Source organism: Pocillopora damicornis, chromosome 12 (genome assembly GCF_964200805.1).
Source record: "Pocillopora damicornis chromosome 12, jaPocDami1.2, whole genome shotgun sequence".
In the NCBI taxonomy this organism is placed as follows: Eukaryota; Metazoa; Cnidaria; class Anthozoa; order Scleractinia; family Pocilloporidae; genus Pocillopora; species Pocillopora damicornis.
In genome coordinates this window covers 16,105,492-16,127,991 of record NC_142681.1, presented here as the reverse complement: position 1 = coordinate 16,127,991, position 22,500 = coordinate 16,105,492, and the positions used below count along the sequence as shown (strand labels likewise).

General features: G+C 38.5%; 2 protein-coding genes, 1 long non-coding RNA gene and 1 pseudogene across 4 annotated transcripts in view; 3 read left to right on the top strand and 1 right to left on the bottom strand.

Moving 5' to 3' along the window:
- LOC149036729 (uncharacterized) overlaps positions 1-3,551 on the top strand; it is a 57,563-nt gene extending 54,012 nt beyond the window's left edge. Inside the window, exon 4 of the mRNA XM_089189610.1 lies at positions 1,062-3,551. Within this exon, the coding sequence (XP_089045736.1) occupies positions 1,062-1,084 (23 nt within the window). The 3' untranslated portion in view covers positions 1,085-3,551. The remainder of the gene's footprint in view (positions 1-1,061) is intronic.
- Positions 3,552-8,069: 4,518 nt separating this feature from the next.
- LOC149036728 (uncharacterized) lies at positions 8,070-9,686 on the bottom strand. The gene is made up of 2 exons (XR_016181449.1): positions 9,477-9,686; positions 8,070-8,574 (listed from the first exon to the last, which is right to left on the bottom strand). It is a non-coding gene; the product is annotated as an uncharacterized LOC149036728 (long non-coding RNA).
- A 3,006-nt stretch (positions 9,687-12,692) lies between these two features.
- On the top strand, positions 12,693-15,731 carry LOC149036727 (uncharacterized). Its single transcript, XM_089188615.1, has 3 exons — positions 12,693-12,852; positions 14,446-14,671; positions 15,000-15,731. Exons 1-3 carry the CDS (start codon positions 12,693-12,695, stop codon positions 15,046-15,048), a joined length of 435 nt encoding a protein of 144 aa, XP_089044741.1. The 3' UTR covers positions 15,049-15,731.
- A 6,284-nt stretch (positions 15,732-22,015) lies between these two features.
- The window catches only part of LOC149036724 (trafficking protein particle complex subunit 11-like), a 24,072-nt pseudogene continuing 23,587 nt past the window's right edge, over positions 22,016-22,500 (top strand). Inside the window, exon 1 of the transcript XR_016181448.1 lies at positions 22,016-22,219. The product of XR_016181448.1 is annotated as a trafficking protein particle complex subunit 11-like (transcript). The remainder of the gene's footprint in view (positions 22,220-22,500) is intronic.

Below are 22,500 nucleotides of genomic sequence, written 5' to 3'. Positions count from 1 at the left end.
CAGCACCAATATCGGACACAAATTCCTCAGCCTAATCGACAAACATTTCCCTAAGGACCACAGCCTCCGCAAAATATTTAACCGCAACACCATCAAAATCAGTTACAGCTGCATGAACAACACCAAACAGGTCATCGACAACCACAACAAGCGCATCTTACACTCGTCCCACTCACCTTACACGAAAGACAACAAAGACGGCACGGAAACCAACAAAACATGCAACTGCCGACAAAAGAACAACTGCCCGCTCAATGGTAACTGCCTTCAATCCTCAGTCGTTTATCAAGCCACCGTCACACGGAAAGACAACAACACCTCTGAAACATACATCGGACTCACAGAAACCGACTTCAAAACAAGACACAGAAATCACACCGCATCATTCCGCCACGCCAAGCACAAAAACTCTACCGAACTTAGCAAACACATCTGGACACTCAAGAACGACAACATTGACTATTCTATCTTATGGCGCGTCTTATCATCTAACTCTCCCTACAACAGCTCCAGTAAAAGATGCAACCTCTGCCTAAAAGAAAAATTCCTTATAATTTACCGACCCGACCTCTCATCACTAAATAAGCGTAACGAACTCGTATCTTCGTGCCGGCACAGAAACAAAGCGTTGCTACGCAACAGCTGAACTTTAAAGTTTTTAAGTTTACCGCGTATTATGCAAATTTTCCTAGTATATAAACGATAGTCACATGAATATTCTTTCATTAAACCCCTGAAGAGTGAAGCGATTCACGAAACAGGCTTGTCGGGAAATGTAGTTACGTCCTTTTTTCCCTCTCATAATATTTATATATATATATATATATATATATATATATATATATGTACATAAACGCACCCTTTTTTTTCCTTTTTCAAGAGTTACTATCTCCGCTCTCTGGTGTAAAATATAGAATCTCACAGATGCCTCTCTACCAATGAGACACAAGTAATAGCCAATTATTTTTATATATCGTGCTTGGTGTAATTGTGTTTGCTTTATATCCAAAATATTAATTGAGGTAATAATAAATTGGGTTATTTCAAATTTTTTCTTGCAGGAAAAAAGACCCCGATAGAGTAAATAATGACAAGTACTCGAAGAGAACAGAGTTAAAAGACTTTTATATGGATAAATTAAATAGAAATAAGTAGAGAAAATACTCTTCCAGTATTTCATCGACATTAAAAAAAAAGAGCTATCCCAGGTTAGGGGAGATTTATTCCAATTTTTGCTGCTTTCTTTTCTAATATTCTCAGGAGGCAGTAATGATTATGTACTCAACAATTTTTTGTTTTTCACGCAAAAATTATATTAGACACGAAACAATGTTGACCTACGTAAGGCTTTTGAGTAAAACGAATTCAGTAAAGTTAAGACAGTAGTTTAAGTATTAAACAAACCACTAAAATCTGGTTTAATTTTTGTGTTTTCAAGCCTTTTGTAAGGTTTAGTTATTAAGAATACCTTCCATATTTCAAGAATGAATTTGATGTAGCATCTGAAGGGATCCTTGTCAACCACGCCTCTGTTTTTGTCAATATACGGATAACTGCGGAGAGATTCGTTTATACTTACTCAACGCCTAGTAGGAGTCGTGCCGGCACGTAAACACTTTTTAAGTGGCGTTAAGATAGGATTCGCAAAAGGAGAAGCGTTGCGCATCCTAAAAATAGGTCCGAAGCACTTCACATTTAAAAAAATCGTACAGAGCTTAAAAATACGACTAAAAGAGGGGAAAGAGGATACCTGACGAACTTCTGGAGAAATACGTGTCTGAAGTTATCTGCTCCAGTAGAGAAGGATGACTTCCGGCTTTACAAAAGCTCAAGAACACGCTAATGTGGAAATGTCACATTCAAAATCACATCGCCAAAAAAACATTAAAGTATATCCTGGCCAGAACTGATCTTTGGAGACAGAAGTTTAAAATCGCTTGCAGATGGCGGGAGTGTCATGCGGGCATGTCAATACTTCAATTTTTAACTGGTCACTTTCCTCTTGTGCTATGCACCCTGCGCGAAGCTTGTCGACTCTTAAATGCAGAAAAATCTCTGCCAATTGGCTATGAGTTAGATCTCTGAAATATGGTAGTAATCATGTCTTGGAATAAAGAGATCATCTGTTGTAGAATAAGTTGATTCGTAACACCCCGTATGTAAGGAATAACAGCAACACCAGTCGCTGGTTCCCTTTCATCAAGAGCGTTACTATTTGTTACTGGTTTTTGGTAGTTACGGAGAAAAGTTTTTGTATAGCCATTTGCCCATTTGGATTTTAGTGAAGAGCGAAACAACGTCGAAAGATACTAATTCTTCACAAGCGTTAAGAGTTTTATCTTTTATGAAATCCGCAAATTCGCAGGAATTTTTGACAGCGTAATCAGTACTCCCAACAACAGGCGACAAAATTCTCGCAAGATAACCAGAAATTGCATAAGTCGGAGAATTAACAAAAGACACAACGGGTCTCAAAGGAATTCCCGGTTTATGAATTTTATAAAAACGTGGACATAAGCCGTCACTACTGTCTAACATTTTGTACGTAGAGTCACTAATTTTACCGGCTTTTTGCAAATCAAGCAACATTTTGTTTAACTTTCTTTGAGGTTTTACTGGTAGGATCAGAGTTTAAGACAGCATACGTACTCTTGTCATTAAGCAGAGTCAAAGCTTTGTCGTGATATTGCTGTTTGTCCATAACCACAACAATTACCCTCGCCAGCAGATAATACGAGCCTGTCCGGATCCTTTTTGAGAGCTATAAGTGCATTGGAAACATCCTTTTAAATGTTTTTGGGGGGAGGTTTAGATCGTGACGATGGTGGTTTGCTTCCTGACGCTTATTTACACCTCGTCAGAAAAAAAAGGCCGCTAATTAGTGATCATATAAAAGGACCTCTTGTTACAGCGTCTAGATCACCCCTGATGAAGGCACTAGACAGGAGTGTCGAAACGTTTGGTCTATGAATTGTAACTTCGGTTACATTCATTAAATCTGCAAACCAGAGTAGCATCAAACTATGTCTGATTGGCCAGCTGGTTGCCGTGTGAACTTTAATGTATTAGATAAGAAGGCATTTGCTTACCTTGGCTCCTTTGATCACTGAACCGGTCGGCCTATGGTTGATGAAGTTCGGGATCTTTTGGTCGGTAACAGCCCATGGAAGCGCGCTTGACAAGGTGATACAAGATGTCCTGCTGATTGCGCCACTTCCAAACCATTGATTTGGAAATTCCGTATTCCCTCGCTATCTCTCGACTGTTGTTAACAGCTTCAGCTTCAATTACGATTTTCAACTTAAAGTTGAGATAGTAAGAATGACGGCGAGTGTTTGGCATGATTGTGCTGAATGTAGACTTCGCAAGATAATGTTCACCAGGTGAAGTAAATTTGCAACTACTGATTTTGTTGATCGAATTGTTTTTATACTTTAAAACCATGTTTCCCGAGAGGGAAGGCTAAAAATTAATGTGTACCGATAGGTTGCATTAAATGTGTGACTTTTTTTGCGTTTTGTTTATCACTGTGATTAAATGTGTGACATTTTTCGGCTTTTGTTTATGTGTGTGACCTTTTGCTTTTGTTTAATCAAGGCTTTTGTTTGTGCGCGTGGTCGCGTGTGCGACAATTCTGCTTTTGTTAATTAACGGTAAACTAAAATCAATACGCGACTTTTTCGCTTTTTTGTAAGTTTATGAAAGAATTTACAATAAACTTGACCGATATTTACTCCCCAAACAACGATACGCCTTATAACCAATATATGACTTTCACGTATTCTTATCACACCTTCTCCATCTACGGGTATATAACGAACTCACAATTGACAAGTTCCCAGTTGGCTTGATAGCTCAGTTGGTTAGAGCGCTGCACCGGTATCGCAGAGGTCATGGGTTCGATTCCCGTTCAAGCCTGAATTTTTCAGGCCTTACTTCTCAACTGCTTAAGTTGAGTATATACTGCGATGATCTTCATTTGCTTAAAAACCAAGTATTTTAGCGATATTTTCAGTTTGAAAACATGCAATAAATATATGTTATTTGCCGGCTGGGAGGTCCGTATGGTGAAATTATTGTTTTTTTAGAGGGCACGGTAACGAATCTTGCAATCTGATTGGTTCTTTACCCGGTCAGTATTTTCCTATCTCTGCCCACGGGCCACGGTAACGCTTTCGTGAGTCGCCGAGTACATCCCAACTTTCGTTGTCATTTTTCATAAATATACCTCGTTTTCCGGCTGGGCAGTATTTTTAAGCAAACACGTCGGTCACTACCTCAAGCCGATAAATAACTTATGAATCCTCCCTTTTCTCTCTATCAAATCACTTTGGTTGACAGAAAAATATTGGTTTCAGAATGAATTTGTATAAACAATAGTGTCATTACGTTGGTTGACGAGCGGCCTAAAAACCGTCTGCAATTAATTTTAATCGTTCACAAAAAGTACCCAGAAAGTTGAAACGTGAGGTATTTGGTTACAGTTAAACTGAACGATGGAACTTTCATTCATTTAATATCTGAATTTTCTCGAGCAATTTGTTCATAGTAAAAAAAAAGCGAGCGAAGTTTTAATTTAAGTTCTACAACAAATATACGCTCCCGGTGAGTCTTTCCAATTCCGTTCAATTTGGACATTTGTACCTTAAATTGCACAACAGAAATTGAAGGAATTGAGAAAAGGCTGCATTAAATTCCCTTGTGTCTCGTTGGAGTGTGCCGTTCGAATTTAGTTTTTGTGAAGGAAAGATCAGAGTTAAACACGCCATTACAGCAAACAAACGAGCAAACTCTCACAACTTCAAAATAAAAAATTGAATTTACTCACAATTACTTTCCTCGCCGTTTACTTAATGAACAGAGGTAAATCTTCGTACATGAATGAATGGTCGATGAGAGTAAATAATACTTTCCGTTAGATCATTAACTGATTTTTAAGAAAACATTGTCGTGAGAGTCCTTGCCAAACTAGTTCTGTTGGTTTTCAAATATTCCTACGATTATTTTTTTCTTGCGCGCTCTCTAATTGACAGGTGTCAGATTTTGACAGATACTTGTAAAAATAATGTTTCAAAGTTTGTTTGGAAGCCTTTTAAATCACCTTTATCGTTACGGAAATGAAAATGTTTCGCTGAGGCATCTCTCTTAAATTTGCATCACCTCTATTTTAACTACCATTCACTCACTCAAAAATTGTTCAGTTTATGGAAGATCTTGCCGTATTTACGGCCATAAGTCATTCGGGTTCTTTCGGAAAGAATTTCGTCAAGTTTAAAAACAATAAATATGTTATTTACCGGCTAAGGGTCGGTCCGTATGGTGAAAAACTGTGACCTCGGTCTTGAAAATGCTGCCCTCGGCCTACGGCCTCGGGCAGTATTTTCAAGACCTCGGTCACAGTTTTTCACCATACGGACCTCCCAGCCGGCAAATAACATATATTTGCTTAATTGGGGGTGCGTCTTATAGCCGAGTGCGCCTTATAACCGAATAACTACGGTAGTATGGAGGTAATTACCATCACTGATCTGGTTCTTACTTGTTCTGCACTTTTCCATGCGGACCGTTCCTGTGAAACGATCATAATCCATGTATTTTTGTTTTGAAAGGCACCAAATTTAAAACTAAAAAGTTTAGTCCAGTTGCAATGTGATGAATCACTTGCTAACTTTTCTTGCTCAAATTCTACTGAGGAATATTGGCCATCCGTTTTTTTGTGAGGAACTCAGGAAAATGTTCTCTTGTATGGCCCTCAGGCTTGGTAAGAAGTTATCATTTGCAGTTAAGGCTGAATTAATCTGCTGCAAATTTACATTTATAAAATTAATGAGAGACAGTTGATTTCATTTTGATTCATATTTTATATTTTTAATATGGTTGACGTGGTGGGCATGGTCACCACATCCACCGTGTAGGAGTGGCCTCTCCCTCCTAAGTTGAAACATTTTTTTATTTCTTTGATAGAAAAAAAAATGAAAAATTGAGGTAAGGCAATGCACTTGCAAGGAGATGTTACCCAACTGACAACTATACTCATAAGATCTAAATAAATTACCCTTTTGCCCTAAAATCCCTATTAGTATTATCATAGATTTTTATCTTTCAATGCCTGCTTATGGCAGCTTTTGTTGGATTGGAAATAAAACAGTCTTTGTATATGTGTATGTGCTGGAAACTGTTGCAATGGACCTTCAAAGGGTTTTTTATTTGATCTGTAATAAATTTTAATTTCTTTGTCAACAGTCAAAAATAATCATATAGTATCACCTTTTTTTTCCTTCTCACCTTTAAATCTTTAAAAAATTATCTAATCTTCTATTTGAGAATTGTTAAGAAATGGAATTTATTTTAATACAAATAAGGATTTACACTGTTTAGTAGTATCATTTGTGGCTCTAATGAAACAAACAATGTATTTTCACAGTTGTTAGCTTCCAATCTTTGTTGGACAGTAAGAAAACATTTTGGTATGTATGAAATGGAAGCATCATACCATAGAAAATGCTTGAACAATTTTTATCCACTTGTTGCGTTGATCAAAAAAATTCACTAGTTCACTAGGCTCACATGTTAATTTTTGTTTGATGCAATAAATCTCATTTGTGCACAATTTCCATGGAATAATCTCTGTTTGTTATAGATTGAAAAATATTTCTTGGGCCCCATACTGTTTCTAAAATTTAACTTCTTTTCGCATGAGCATGATAAATTAAAGATTTTCTAAATACTGTGGAAAATGGCATCTAAAACAAATGTTAGCCCAGTTTATTGTAATGTCAGTTGTTGTTAGGTTACTATTTACTTTACTTCACCATTCCACTTCTTCCACACCTTCTCTTTTTTATTATTTTTCTTGTCCACATCTATTTTATGAAAAAAACAATACTTGGTTTGAACAAGTTTATTAAAAATACTGCACAAGTTCTATAACTGTATTAGAAAAGGTTTCTCTGAAGTGACAATATTGAACCAAGTGATGGTAACATTGCAAAATTATGAACTTCTACTTTACTGGAAATGGTCAAAGGAAAAACAGTTTGCTAACCAGACATCATTTCTTATTGCTTAGACTTTAACAGGAAAGTTGTATTTCAAGGAGGCTATGATGTCACTTTCCAACTTCCTACAGAGGTGAAAGACTATTCACTGTGTACAGTTGCATGACATTTTGGGGAATCATAGCATTATAGAAGAAAAGAAAATATTACCGTTGACACTTACCTAAATCACTGCCTTCAAGGGGTGGTCCTTCAGGTAGATCTTCATCATCTATTGTATAAAAACTAAACGTATGTAATTGTCAATTTGAAAAAAAAGGTATTTTATTTAAATCAAGGTAAAGCATTATACAATGAGCTAACCTAACAAAACTTCATTGCACAGAGTTTAAAAGTGAAATTGTGTTTCAAGGAGGCCATGATGTCACTTTTCCAACTTCTTAAAGAGAGGGTAGACTATAAATTGTTTACAGATGAATTACATTTCGTGGAATCATGGCATTATGGAAGAAAAGGAAAACTTTATTTTCCAGTCAACACTTACCTAATCTCCACCTAAAGGAGGTGGTCCTTTGGGTAGATCTTCACCATCTTTTATATAAACAGTAAACTTAAGTAATTGCCAATGTGGGGAAAAAGTATTGTATTTCAACATTCAGGAACATATGTGTTGTGAAAATATTTTGTCTAAATTGACCATCTAAGTTATATTTTTGTCATGTGGTTGCAGAATATATTTGTTGAATAGCATTTTATTTATTATGCATATGTAATCTTACAAACATTTAAATCTTAATCTAGTTTAATAATTGTGGTTTAAGTAAGTTAACATTCTGTTGTAAAACTAACACTCACCTTCTTGGTGTAAATGAAGACCATGTGTGAGAATAAATTGAAATGTTTCCACTTTAATTGTGTAAATGAGTTTGTTAGTAACCTGTGGTTATAAAAATCTTATTAAAGTAATTCCATGTTAGTGGTTCAGTGCCTTGACAAAGATTATTAGAGAGTATGTCTGAGTGTGCATTTGAAATGGCAGTTTTAAGCCTTGAATTAATTTTTCAAGAATGATATGCGTCGCAAAGTAAACTGATCTTGACATCTGACAAAACAAATGCCATAATTTTCATGTGATTGTTTATTCCAATTTAAGATAAGACTTTGTTGAGATATCGTTGTAACAAGTAGTATTGAGATTGAAATTAAAGTAATAACTCCTTTACGTCTGGAAATATATGAAAATCATATACGTGCACTGCGGTGAAGAAACAGATATAAGCGATCCTCGTAGCTATGAACACTACTGAAGTAGTAGTTGAAATAAGACCTGAAAAAAATTCAGGCCCGTACGGGTAAAGAGTTGCACCGGTATCGCTGAGGTCATCAGCTCAAATCCTTTATTGAGATTGAAATTAGAGCAATAACTCCTTTAACGTTTTGCTTGATTGTGGGAAATGAGTAAAACAAATAACAGCGATGTGCTTTCTACTCACCTTCCTCAAAATAGCTCTTCCACTCACCTTTTATCACGGTGAAAGATGGCGGGAAAATAGTTGCTGCCTGGCATTTCCTTCATCTGGCGAGAAAATCCAAGGTGTTAATTGTTAGAGAGCAAAATCGCCTGTTTCAGTTTCGCGGTCCCATTTTGCCCCCTTATCGTTGTTTTCAGAGGTACTGCCTCGTTTAATCCAGTTGCTTGGTAAGTTTCTGAGCGCCTTCTGCGTTTCTGGATACCAATTATCTGAGATATGGGATGATGTGTGTCGTGCTTTATGAGCACTAGCAGTGTTTTAGAGGTGGAGACTGCAATTTCACATACTTGTCCATACATGCCCCAATATTAAACGAGTCCTTGCATTTTCTGGTTGCATATTGTTGGAAACGGTTTACACAATCTTCAGTTCGTTCCTTTTTTTGAAAATGTTCGACTTCTCGCTGCAAGCTATTTTATGGAGACCCCCAAAAATTGAAGTTACGGATTGAAATCCATTAAAATACGCGCTCTACTTTTGGGCTTGGCCAAATCTATGTATTATACCTCAAAATAAGTAGACTCATTTGCAAGAATTTCGGAGTTAATGTAATGTGTTTCCTCAGGATGGACGTGGAGGGGAAGTCGACTAAAACGACGCTTTAGCCAAAAAATGAAATAGGATTAAACGCTAGTGATGAAAGAAGAGATTTGTTAGCAACAATATTTGAGTAAACTAATACTCAAATCCTCTAGGCTGTTTCATATAAACAATAAACATACCATTTCTCTCTAAATTAAGAGACTTGCGTCCATATCTCCACTAAACTTTATTCACTTTAATTTTAAATATTTTCGCGGTCACAAATTAGTGTCTTAACTTTAAAGGGAAAATGAAAGAAATCAGACAAAAAAAGAATCATGCGTGACGCGAAACTTAAAATCGAATCTCACGATTTTTTTTCTTTCGTTGTTTAGATAGTATAAATTTTGTTATTCCGACCTACCTGCAGATAGCTTGTTCCGTCATCTGTTACTCCTCCTATTGCCACATCATAGTAAGTCATATTATTTGATGCTACTTCAGCAATACCGAAACCAACCCAACCTGTGGTTCTTACTTGCACCATAAACTCCAGTGTGTCCGCGGACTCATTGTAGTTGTCGGAAACATTGTAATTTTCTTTACCATCAGGCATGATCATGTTGGAATACATGTTGTACATGGACCTACTTATAACAAATAACCGCTGGTCTTTAAACGTGAGTCCAGCATTGGAACAGTATTGGTCGAGTAAGATAAATTAATCAACTACCTTTGCTTTCAACCAATATTGACAGAAAGTTTCCCTAATTTGAAAACACATGTACTTGACTTAACGTTTAAATATGTTGTCAATATATCTGAAGACTCTTAACTTCAGGAAATGTAATCGAGCCGTGTCACTGTTTGTTTATCTTGAAAAATGTAGCCTCACTTTGTAAAGCTTTTAATTTAGCAATCAGCGTCAAGGAGTTCTTTCAATTATATGACCCCTACGTTAACTTCAAAATCGAGTTGATTAACTCGGCATTTTTAATTTACGTGGGACCGGTGTTTGCTCAGGGCACAGCAAAAGGGCAACTGAATGTCACTTTTTTACATCAATTAATTACCAAGCCTTGAAGACCAAGGCAGCATGATTTTTGTCTTCGTTCAGCCACAATGAACTGTCCCTTGGTATTTTCCAACGTTTATCATTACGTGGAAATATTACAGCTTATTGCACATGGCTTGCGTGTCGTCTGTTACAATCAAGATTGACAGAAAGTGCGTGAGGTATGAAAACACGAAGGTGAAAGTGGCTCATTATTGTTTAGATTTACAGCCTTAACCTTTTTTTTATTACATAAATGTTCTTTCTATAAACATTTCTATGTGAAAGATCAATGTATTTAAGCAGCGATTTTCGTTTCATTTACTCTTTATTTCGAGAAAACATTGAAACTAAATTTGCTGGGATATATAAAACGTTTCTTTTATATTTCATAAGCTTTTCAGTGATATGTAGTTTTCCAAGTGTTTCTTTGAAAGTAGGGTGCATAGAACGATTTTTCCAAATGTTTTTCCTTGTTTCCTTACATTTCGATGTTTATTGCGCAATTTGTTGCATATTTGTTATCTTTACTAGAACTCTCTCGACGAGGCCGTACAGCTCATGATCATCAAGGTAGGCAAAGCGCTAATTCCTCTTTTTCCTCCTTCTTGTTCCTTACTGGGGAAGGGGGACGGTAGCCAAACCCCAGATCAAAACTCGGCAAATTTTTCTCCAATTCCGATATTTATCACTTACACTTGGAATTACTTTGTGAGTATTGGGAAAACTCTGAGTTTGAAATGTTTTCAAATTGTGCCGGCAAACATTAAAAGTGTGAAGTCCAAACAAGCTGTGTTTACATACTCTCATCTAAACTAAGTAGTTGACCTATGAGAGCGTGTGAACCATCTCAATTATCCCATAACCATCATGAGTTATAAAAGTGTGACGTGCCAAACCGAAATACTGTCACTTGGTTTTTTTAGTAGTTTTGTCTTCGATCATTCAAATCACAACCACTGGAAAATGAAAAGTTCACTAAGACAAGGAGTCGATTATTACGCAAAGATAACTTACCTTAAAAAAAGAAACTTAGGTTGTACTGTGATCGATCTTGTGATGAAAATCAAACCTTTCAAAGGGGTAAACCTGAAATTTCCTGTTGAAAAGAGAATAACACTTTTCATTTCTTATGTTCAATTACATCATGAGTGATAAAAAGTGTGAAAGTGTGGCGTATAAAACCGAAATACTGTTAGTTGATTATTGATTGAGTGGTAAGGCCGGACGGAAAAATATTTGGCTCGGGGTCATGGCCTTCATAGTGTGGACTGTCCCACGCTGATATCATGAGAAATCCATAGTGCTCCATGACGTGGTTTTCCAGTAGCTATGATCTGCACTAGGTACTAACTTGACTTTTTTTTAGGAGGGTTAAACGATCGATTCGGAGATCGCGGTTGATTCGAATTGAATTTCCATTTTCTACTTGTACACAAGCGTTTCATGGTCAAGATACCATTCACTTAAATTTTTAGATACTAGCGGTGGGTTCTACGGTACACATTTTTCTAAACGCCGTAATCCGTTCTTTTGTCTGTTTGAGCGCCAGAGTCTCCCTTAAGAAGATAAGTTATGACGCTGCGCGCTCACGGAGAGATGTTTTAATTTTCTTTAATTTTTTTACTCACCTTCTAAATATTTGTATGGAATGAGAGCGTTTGAGTGCACCCCTCACTTTTTATCACGATAAGAGATAGCGGGAAAATAGATACTGCCCAGTATTTCCTTCATTGGGCGCGAAAATCTTAGCTGGCAATTGTTAGAGAGCAACATCCCCCGTTTCAATTTCGCAGTCCTATTTTGCCCCTTTATCTCTGTTTTTACAAGTGGTGCCTCGTTTAATCCGGTTGCTTAGTAAGTTTCTAAGCACCCTCTGCGTTTCCGGATAACAACTATTTGAGGGATGGGATGATATGTGTCGTGCTTTATGAGGGTCCCCCTAAATTTTTCTCTCAATACCGTAATCCCGACGGTTTATACCAGCCAATCCCGATCCCGATCAAAAACTTTTGTCTGAGTCCATTTCCTTAACTTAAGAGGGCAGTTTCGGTGGATGATGATTTTCTCAACCAGCATTAGTCCGTTGTGAGCTTCGCTGTAAGGCTTGATTTTATCTCTTTTTACTAAAATGATGATATTTTAGAAGGTTTTGATTTTTGCACGAATAACGTAGGCTAGTCTTTGTAACGACTTTCTTCCGTTTAACTTCGATCACAGACAAACGTATTAGTAAACACAGGTAAGTATCAAAGAAACGAGTAACAATGTCAACTAGAGCATAAAACACAAAAGGTGACTGCAGTCCCATAGTTCCTAAACAAAGGAAATGAAGAAAAATACGACAAGGCTAAAGAGTGTCTCCAAAAAGCGCTTGTCATTACAACTAAAATTGGCGACAGAAGAGGAGAAGCATCATGTTATGGAAACCTAGGAACTGTGTTTCAGTCGCTCGGGCAATACGACAATGCTAGAGAGTATCTCGAAAAAGCGCTTATCATCAGAACTGAAATTGGTGACAGAGAAGGAGAGGCAACTGACTACGGAAATCTTGGTGCTGTGTTTCAGTCGCTTGGGCACTACGACATGGCTAGAGAGTATCTCCAAAAAGCGCTTGCGATCAATTCTGAAATTGGCAACAGGAGAGGACAAGCATCGTGTTATGGAAACCTAGGAACTATGTTACAGTCGCTCGGGCAATACGACAAGGCAAAAGAGTATCTCGAAAAAGCGCTTGTCACCAGAGGTAAAATTGGCGACAGAGAAGGAGAGGCAACTGACTACGGAAATCTTGGTACTGTGTTTCAGTCACTCGGGCAATACGACAAGGCTAAGGAGTATCTCCAAGAAGCCCTCGCCATCAGAACTGAAATTGGCGACAGAAGAGGAGAAGCATCATGTTATGGAAACCTAGGAACTGTGTTTCACTCTCTTGGGCAGTACGACAAGGCTAAAGAGCATCTCCACAAAGCGCTCGTTATCAGAACTGAAATTGGTGATAAGGAAGGGGAGGCAGCAGATCTTGCAAACCTCGCAGTTGTGTCTAGAACTGTTGGAGACTATGAAGCTTCGGAAGTATGCTCGGAGAAAGCTTTATCCAAATCTAGAGATACTGGAGACAGATGAAAAGAGTTCCAAATCCTTCAAGAGCACGCTATTTTGTATTTGTTTCAAAATAAAATTAAAGACTCCCTTTCGTGTCTTCACCTGTGCATTGAAAGTATGAGGAGCTGAGATCTTTCTTGGGCGCCAATGATCAGTTCAAAACATCAATTCTGGAGGACTCAGGAACATTTACCCACAAGGTGCTTTGTAAGTTGCTTTGTGCCACCAGAAATTCTCGGGATGCTCTTTACGTTGAGGAGTTGGTTCGAGCTAAAGGCCTATCAGACTTGATGGCAGAGAAGTACTCGGTTGAAACGCACATCTCTGCTAATCCACAATCTTGGTTTGGCATTGAAGACATCTCCAGAAAGGAAGATAACTGTTCTTGTCTGTACATTTCTTACTTTCAAAATGATTTCCATTTGTGGATCTTGAAAACAAGTGGAGTCCTTCACTTTAAAAGAATATCTGTGGAAGAGAATCTAGTTCAGGCTGGGTTGCCCAAAGATTTGCCTTTAAGTAAATTTTTGGCAGATTTTTTGCAACCTCTCTCCCCCGGGCAAAAGAGCTCAGCAAGATTGCGACTCGTGGAGGAACACGAGGACGAGAACGAAGGAGTCATTTCAAGTCTATCTTTGTGTTACAAAATGTTTATTGCCCCCGTTTATGATTTGCTTGAGGAGCCTGAAGTCATAATCGTCCCTGACTGCTGTTTGTACCAAGTTCCGTTTGCTGCTCTCCGTGAAAAGGAGGGGACCGAATACCTGTCGGAGACTCATAGGATCCGTGTCATTCCTTCTTTGACAACACTCAAGATCATTCAAGATAGTCCAGAGGATTATCACAGCAACACTGGTGCCTTGGTAATAGGCAATCCCAAGGTTGATTAGTTGCTGCCATTGCCAGGTGCAAGAAAGGAAGCGGAGATGGTCGGACGATTGGCGGGTGTTCCGCCTCTGGTAGAAGAGAAAGCAACGAAGCAGGCGGTGCTTGAGCGGATAAGTTCAGTGAGCCTGATACATTTTGCTGCCCATTGTAACGCCGAGAGGGGAGAAATTGCCCTCTCTCCCATTCCTGCTCCTAACGGTCGAAACGCTATCCTACCACAGGAAGCTTACATGTTGACGATGGCTGATGTCTCACGAGTAAAAATCAGAGCTAAACTGGTGGTGCTTAGCTGCTCTCACAGTGGAAGTGGACAGATGAGAGCCGAGGAAGTTATTGGCGTTCTTAGGATCCGGTGCTCGCTCTGTGTTGGTTGCGCTATGGGCCATTTCAGACTCAGCAACAGAGCAGCTGATGAGTCGGTTCTACAAACACCTTGTTGAAGGAGAAAGTGCCGGTGAATCCCTTCATCAGGCCATGAAGTGGATGAGAAAAAACGGCTTTACCAAAGTGTCTGAGTGGGCTTCGTTTACGCTGATTGGAGATGATGTGAGGCTCGAGTTTGGCAAGCAGAGGTAAGACTCGGTGAGGACAGGTATTTCGTAAATTAAAGTTAAATTAGATGCGAAGGTGGCTTTGACTTACTGGCGCTGACTGTCGGCGGTGATCCTTTGTCAGCTTGAATATCAAATTGGTTTTATACCCTTTTTTTGTTTCTTTCAAAGAGTAACAATTTATTCTTCCAGTTGGATGTAAAATATAGAATCTCGAAAGGGCCTCTTTGCCAATCAGATGCAAGTGTACATTTGCCTACGTATTACGCCTGGTAGAACTGTATTTGCTTTATTTAAGAAATGTTGATTAAGTTATTTATAATTGTTTTTTTTTTTACATTTGTTACAGGAAAGAAGATGAGAATAGCTCGAAGGAAACAGACCTTAAAGACTTTTAGATGGATAAACTAATAGAATAAGTAGAGAAAGTACTCTATCCGTTATTTCATTGTGTAATTAAGGAAAGGGAAACCTCAAATTAAGGATATTAATTTCAATTTTTTACATTCTCTTTCCGATCTTCTCAGAAAGAGGTATTGGTTACGTATCCGGGAATATTTTTTTCTGCACAAAAATTACCTTATCCGGCTGATATAACTAGCACGAAACATTATTGACTTAGGGCTCTTAAGTAAAGTGAAGTCAGGAAAGTTGAAACAGTAGTTTAAGCATCAAAAACGAGCCAGTTAAGTCTTACAGGGTTTTCTCACAAAGTCTTTTGTTATAGGTTTCGTTAACAGAATCCTAAATTTTTTTATGTAAAATCTTTACGAAAAGCTTTTCTTTTGGTCATTTCCAGTACTACTTCCGAGTGCTTAAAAGATTGGAAAAATTCATGGATTTCCAAATAGAACCATGGAAAAAGCTTTCAAGGTCAAGAACTTAATTAGTATCAAGTGCAAAAATGACGGCAGCAATATTTTGAAACTGGTTCAACAAGTCACTTAGGCATTGTAATGTTTGAGTTAAAGTATGTTTGCATAGTGATTTAATTGTTTTTAAGTCAGGTCATTGTCAAAATGTTGTTTAGGGAATCAAAATATTCTTGTTTTTTAGCACACTTTATACAATTTTTGGCAAAGTTTCTTTGTAGTAATTTCAAAGACGCTAAAATAAAAGACAGCTTGAGAGAAATCTTAGAAAATATCGTGAGCGTTTATTTTAATCAGATTACAGAGTAAAACAGATAGCACTGTTGTTCATTGTTAAGGCGGCAAGGTAGTGGGATAAATGATGCAAGTGGAGGAATGTGTGCATGCGGTCCACGCATGAGCGCATGAGGAATTCTCATTCCTACCCCAACCTACACGTCCCAAACCCCCTTCCTCCTCCACTTCGCTCTGCTTCAAAAAGGAAATTAAAGAGATGAATTCTTGCCACATTTGTTTGGAAACCTTTCCGTGAGCTATGTTGCAAACCACCGACCCCTTAGTATCGTGTACGTTCAATACGGAAGACAGTTCTCAGAGTCCTGATTAACCGACTTCGCGATGTTGAGTCATTTGGATGCTATAGAGACTAATCTTTACATAGAAGTAAAACATAAAATAAAAGACCCATTCAAGGTGCGTTGGCCCTGTACGAGAAAATTAAGATTTAACAAAATTTAGAAGTCATTCTGAAATCTTGTAGGTGACTGGCTTTTGTTTCTGTTGTGGTAGAAAAAGTTTTTAAAACATTTGACAATAATTTCGTGGGGCTCACCTCGCCGCATCGTCGGCAATTTTCGTCAGTCAGAGTCAAGACGCGCCAAGCTATGTGACATTGCCCTCCAGTAAAATAATTTTCCAAAGAATAAATGTGGCGAGTGTGAGGAAACGCACATTTTTTCATTACTGTGATCAAGGCGCAATGATGTACCTTATTTGATATTTACGTTATCAAACTATTGATATTGACAGGGTGAGCCTAACTTTTCTGTCGAGGTCGACGTGACTTCACATTAAAAGCGTTTTTGACGGAACAAACTGAGAAGGTAAAAACTTTTATTTATCTCCCACGCGTTTCGTGGGAGATAAATGCAGGGAGGGGGAGGGTGATCCATTTCACCCCCGGAAAAAAACAAAACAGAAACCAGTTTGTCTTTTTGAGTTTTGGGGTAGACCCTTGAAACTGGCAAAGTTTCATTGGAATCAGTGAGATGGCATGTAGCAAGACTGCCTGGTGCTCTCGTGGACACACTCTTAATCATCAAATCACCAAAGGCTAGTAGCAACATCCATGTTGATGTGCAAAGCAGCCTCAGGCATGACAGAATTTATCTTGCTTTATTTGATAGAATAGCCAAACAGAATTAGATATTTTACTTATAAATCAAGTTGAAGGAGTTCTTTTCTGTGGATAAATAAAGTTATCAATCAGTCTTTCAATCGGCTGCTCGCTACCACCCTCCCGACCCCCTTATGTCGTACTGAAATGCCCCAGTATACCTTTTGTTAAAGAAAAATTCACTTTTCTCTTCACTTGCACACAATTGAACTTTCTTGTGCCTTTCAAGAAATTAAAATTTTGAAGATAAAATAGTATTTGATAGGTAACAGGTATAACAGATGATGTCGTTCCCTAATCTCGTACCCACTGTGTAACTGATATAAAGGCTTGGCCGGCCGCACAAGGCCTTGGTACGAGACAAGTTGCCCTCCTGGACGGTCGCCCCAAGTTCCGTCGCCTCGAAACATGGTTGCGTCACCTCAAACTTTAAGTTACGTTAGCCCCAACTTGAAGTTCCTCAGTAATCGGGCTTCAACTTTGGTGGCTAACCAGCCTATCTTGCCTAAATCCAGCCCACATATGTTTTCTCTTACCTCTACACCCACAGTGAAGATAAATTTTGAAGCAACTCCATACGCATTAGAATCGCGCAAAAAGATGTTTCTGTACACATTACTGTTTCTAAGGTCCATCATTTCCAACTGCTCCCTCTCAGCGTTTCTCGGAGTTGGCCTTCCGGATGAAAAGAATACACAGCTGTTTATGGTAACGTTACTCATAGCTGTTGGTCCAGGGACTTCTCGATTGACTCCACCGTCAAAATTCACACGAATTCCGTCGAAGTACACATTATTCAATGAAACCGATTTCACTGGTGAAGCATTGTAAACTTGAAAAACATAAGGAGTCGAGGACTTGATAACTGCGATACCGCTCTGTGTTCCGTGAAGTTCCACCGGGCCAGGGATGGCGATATTACTGCTTACTAGGTATTCACCTCGAGGGAAGAATACCTTATTATTTTTGGAAGTTGCAGCGTGGTTAACGATGGCCTGAATGGCAGACGTGTCGTCCGAGATTCCATCCCCAATGGCAGCGGTTAAGAATCTGCCAGGACGCTTCACGTTTGTCATTCCAGTGGGTATGTCCTCTGGTTCCGACGCTAAATAGTTTGGACGTAGTAGCAAAAACTCTCCATCATCGACTTCACTCGATTTCTCTTTGATAACGTATTGCCGCTCTCCCTCGCGTCGAAAAAAATGTGTTCTGTGTCGTGCTTTCTCTACCAAATGCCTTTCAGGTAGAACTTATCCCCATCCTTAATAAAAAATAAATCAACATCGCATTAGAATTCGTCGTTTGGCCAAACAAAGTAGTTACCATATCTTACGCATCAACCGAACTCGGTGAACCCAAGGATTTTTCACGAAAACAAGATTCGCACGAGAACCAACGGGCGTACAAATACTTTGCCGATGTTTCACTCGACCTGGATTTAATGAAAAGGAAAACAACTCTGATAACAAAAAGAGTACGGGTGAGTTTAATAGTTGCGTGGAAGTTGCTGGCAAAAACAACAAAACTTTGGATCAAGCTTTCACTTGCATGTTCCAGGTTCCATAAACGGAAAATGATTTGGAGAAACCTTAAGTTACACGCCTGAAGCGTTTTCTAAGAAATCGCGTTCAGCTTTTTAAGTTCATTAAAGGACACTCTTCTGTAAACACTAGTAATTACATATCCTTCAGTAACAGGCAATCAAGAAAAAGTCATCAGTTTAAACTATATAAACCATTTAGCCGTACAGACATCTTTAAGTACTCTTTTTGGCACAGACATATCGACACATGGAACAGTTTACCGTCATCAGTAGTTGAACTTGACTCAATTAATGCTTTTAAGAAAGCTCTTAAATCAACTTTTTTTAACTAGGCCTATGACTAAAAATTAAATTATTCTATGTATTATACATTATTTAGTTATAATCTTAAACAAAATAGTTATCTTAGATATGTCCTCTTTATTTAGATTTTATATTTATATAGATATATGCCTGTATGTAAAATGTATCAGTATGTATATGTATATTGCATAGTATTAAATTTTTATATCTGGGGTATAGTTTACAATGAGGATTAAGTTCCTCTCTTCTATAACCCTTTTTTTAATAATAATATGTTATATGTTATTATTTAAATAAAGTTGTTATATATATATAAACTCTTCGGATAATCAGATTCGGAGCTGGGAAAATTGTTGGCAAAAATTGCAGTGACGTGATATATTTGTTGATTTCACAATTTTCAACAAGATTTTGGCATGCAATTGCCTTTCGCAGAAATTCATGCGCGAACCGCCTTTGGAAAGCTAAAGTACATTGAATAGCCAGCTTTAAAAATCATCAGGTAGATGTGTGATAAGACGAAACAATAGCACAAACAATAACTTTTGCGCGGCCTTTGTCTCCTAGCAGGGTAATTTAGCATTATCAACTGAGTTCATAACGTAAATTAGCCACCATAAAGAGTTTAAAAGCTGAAGTTTCGAGCGTTAGCCCTTCGTCAGAGGGATTGGAGGAACTGTGGGTTGTGTATGGGTTTAAAAAATGTTTGTGCAGAAAATGGAGCTACGCTATATTAGTGGGAATGTGGTGACGGGAAAACAACTTTACAAAAAAATTAATTGAATGAAAATCGCTCGTTGATACCGCGGGGATTAAGAGTGCAGATTTGAAAGATAAATTTGACGAAGGGCTAACGCTCGAAATGTCAGCTTTTAAACTCTTTACGGTGGCCAATTTACGTTCTCAAGTCAATTGATAATACGTAATTACCCTGTTACACTCTCCCACCGACGTAGCACACAGTTTCTTTAGAAACTTACCCCCTTTATTCCTCTGTCTCTTTACCCAGCCCTGATAAGTTAATGAGCTAGGCCATTATTCCCCGAGGGAAGGGGCACAAAATCACGACCAATTAAAACCATCTCGTGTACGCCTCGCCGCTTATATTACGGATCTAGAATTTTTTCGCTACTGCAAGTAAATGTCTCGAGAACAATAGGCATTTTGCATGCGCGATGGAATGTTTTCCATTTTAAATCACATCATTTCTATTGACACTCACCCAAGCTCGAAGATCACACTCACAAACAAAACCACTTCTGGTCCTCTCATCATGTGAAAGTGCTCGACAAAAGACAAATACTTTTCAGTGTTCTTAATGACGCGACTTTAGACTCGTTACTTAAACTGCAAACGCGTTATGCTTGGCTTGCTGGTCAGTTCAAAGAGGTCTTCAAACGCAGAACAGAACAGGAACATTCCATGCTGTGGCATATCTCACCTTGGCTTGTGCAGCATCTAATAGTAATGTATCGTTTCCTCAGTGTTACACAGGCAAAGCGTACTTGGATCGGTCGCAGTTAACCGGGGAGAATTGACTCGATAAAAATCGTCTCGACAACTGACTAGTTACTCGATTTATGATAATTACGTGAATCGTTTCAGTTAAGACTCTTTTGAGAAACAATAGTACTTGGCAGGTATTGAAGACAGGGACAATCCGGGATTTCTCCTGGGAGAGGGTGCACCACAGAGGAATACCGTAACTTACGGGAGACCAATGAACAATGAAGAAGAAGGGTTATGATTGGGCAATAAAACAATGAGAACCACTGAGAATTCATAGAACTTTTATAGCGCTTAACATAAAGTCATCACAAATGCGTTGATTAACATTTCATTTTAGCTTTAAGGAGATATTCATACCGAGATGTATGGGGCATTGAAAAGAGAAATCAGAACTGGCACCTTTCAAGAAATTCTCGCCTCCCCTTCGGCGACATTTTTCGCAGCTAGCATTTTCGTACCCAGCTGCTTATTGCCTCGGCCACAATCGTTTCCCATAACTTAACCACCCCAGACAATGATCGGTATAAGTAATGAATGAGGATGGTTTGCTATTCACGTTTGATCTCTAATCAATGTCTTTGACACCTCGGAAATACAACACTGATACAAGATTTAGCGGTTATCTTAGGTCAGGAATCACTCAAATAATACGTGAAAACTGTATTGAGCCCATATCAGGTCTTACAAGTACATGCCACGCAAGACAGAACGAGAGTGTGAACGCCGGACAACATGAGAAAATCATAAATCACGCATTCCTTCCGGTGGTAACCGAGTTATCGAGAAAAAGTTGTCCAAGAGAAAAAAGATAACAAAAATTATTTGCAAAAAAAAAACAGGTTTTGAGAGTGGTAAAAGAAAGACCAATCAAATTTCCTTTGGTCTGGGGGACTTGGCAAACTATGCGGGGCCGGGGATTTTTTCTGTAGGCTTGAGAGTTGGCCCATTTGGAAAGTTATCCAGCCCATCCGAGCTTTGGTTGCAGTGATCGTCAATTACCCGTAAAAACATCCAAAACGATTCCATTCAAGCCAAACTTAAGTCGATTCGATGCTTATCGACAAAGTCGATAAGATACGCGCAGAAAGTCGATTTGACAAAACTCAAGTTATTTCGGTACGAAGTAAGGGATAAATTTGAGGTTTTCATTCGTCCACGGTGCATGAGACCAAACTGAGTGAAACATACAGCACATGCCATTCGGAAAATTCTCATTCGACCTATGATGCCGCGATATAATCAGGTTTAAAGTCGATTAGCTCTAAAATATTTGAAAGGAAGCGCCAGTGCCTGAAAGCACCAGAGATGTTGGTGAAATAACTTAAAACGTTGGCGAAACGACCTAAGACGTTTTTATAGCAACAGCTGGTCGTTAAAGAAACGACCCCTAAGCAAAACGATCGCAACTCCCTAATATAGATCAGACTTAACCGCTGATAGCCATTCAATCGTGGAAAGTGCAAGGAACCACTACTACTGAAAAAATCTGCGTCCAATGAATGGGTCAACGTGGTAGAACATGATTAACTTAGAGTAGATGTGGGTGAACGTGAAAGAATAAAGCTAACTAGGACATATTGTAAGTCTTACATGAAGTTTAAAGCATATATATTGTCAGCCATTTTGTCGTCTATATGCCAGCCATATATATATGGCGTATATACCCAATGAAGTCGATATTTCCGATCCAGTCACTACCGGTCGACGTTACAGCCGGCCAGGTTACATTTCTAGCCTAAACAATAATGGCGGCTGCCAGCGAATTTCCGACAGAACTGGCGACCCGTCCTTTAGGCCTCACAGCCCCTATGAGACTTGATATTAATCAGAAACCTTTGCACAAAGCTATCTGGGAGTCTTTTTCTGTGAACAGGCATCCTGAGAGAGTTCCACTATCCTTCAGACTTCTACCAATTGATCACGAATTTCCCAAAGCAAAATCAAAGGTGAGCTTTCTTATCGCTTTTAAGTGTAGTTACTCTTAAATCCTTTGATTACGTGAAATTCTTCTTATTTTGGTTACATTTAAGCTCTTTCAGTATAGTTTATTTAGTGTACTTTTGGCTAAACTTCAGAATACCCCGCAACTCATTTCCGCCTCACTTACATGTGTCGGGAGGCTTTGAAGATCGAGGCATAACACAATAGACGCTATTCTTATTCAATGACATGTAAATGAGTTGCGGGGTATTCTGAAGTTGCTCCGTACTTTTCCCAATACATTTCC

Bases quoted from the DNA above. Each gene is read 5' to 3' on its own strand.
- LOC149036727 (XM_089188615.1), top strand. From the start codon at position 12,693: ATGGCTAGAGAGTATCTCCAAAAAGCGCTTGCGATCAATTCTGAAATT. The intron at 12,853-14,445 runs GTAAAATTGGCG...TGGCGTTCTTAG, and splicing joins AAAAGCGCTTGTCACCAGAG to GATCCGGTGCTCGCTCTGTG. The intron at 14,672-14,999 runs GTAAGACTCGGT...CATTTGTTACAG, and splicing joins CTCGAGTTTGGCAAGCAGAG to GAAAGAAGATGAGAATAGCT.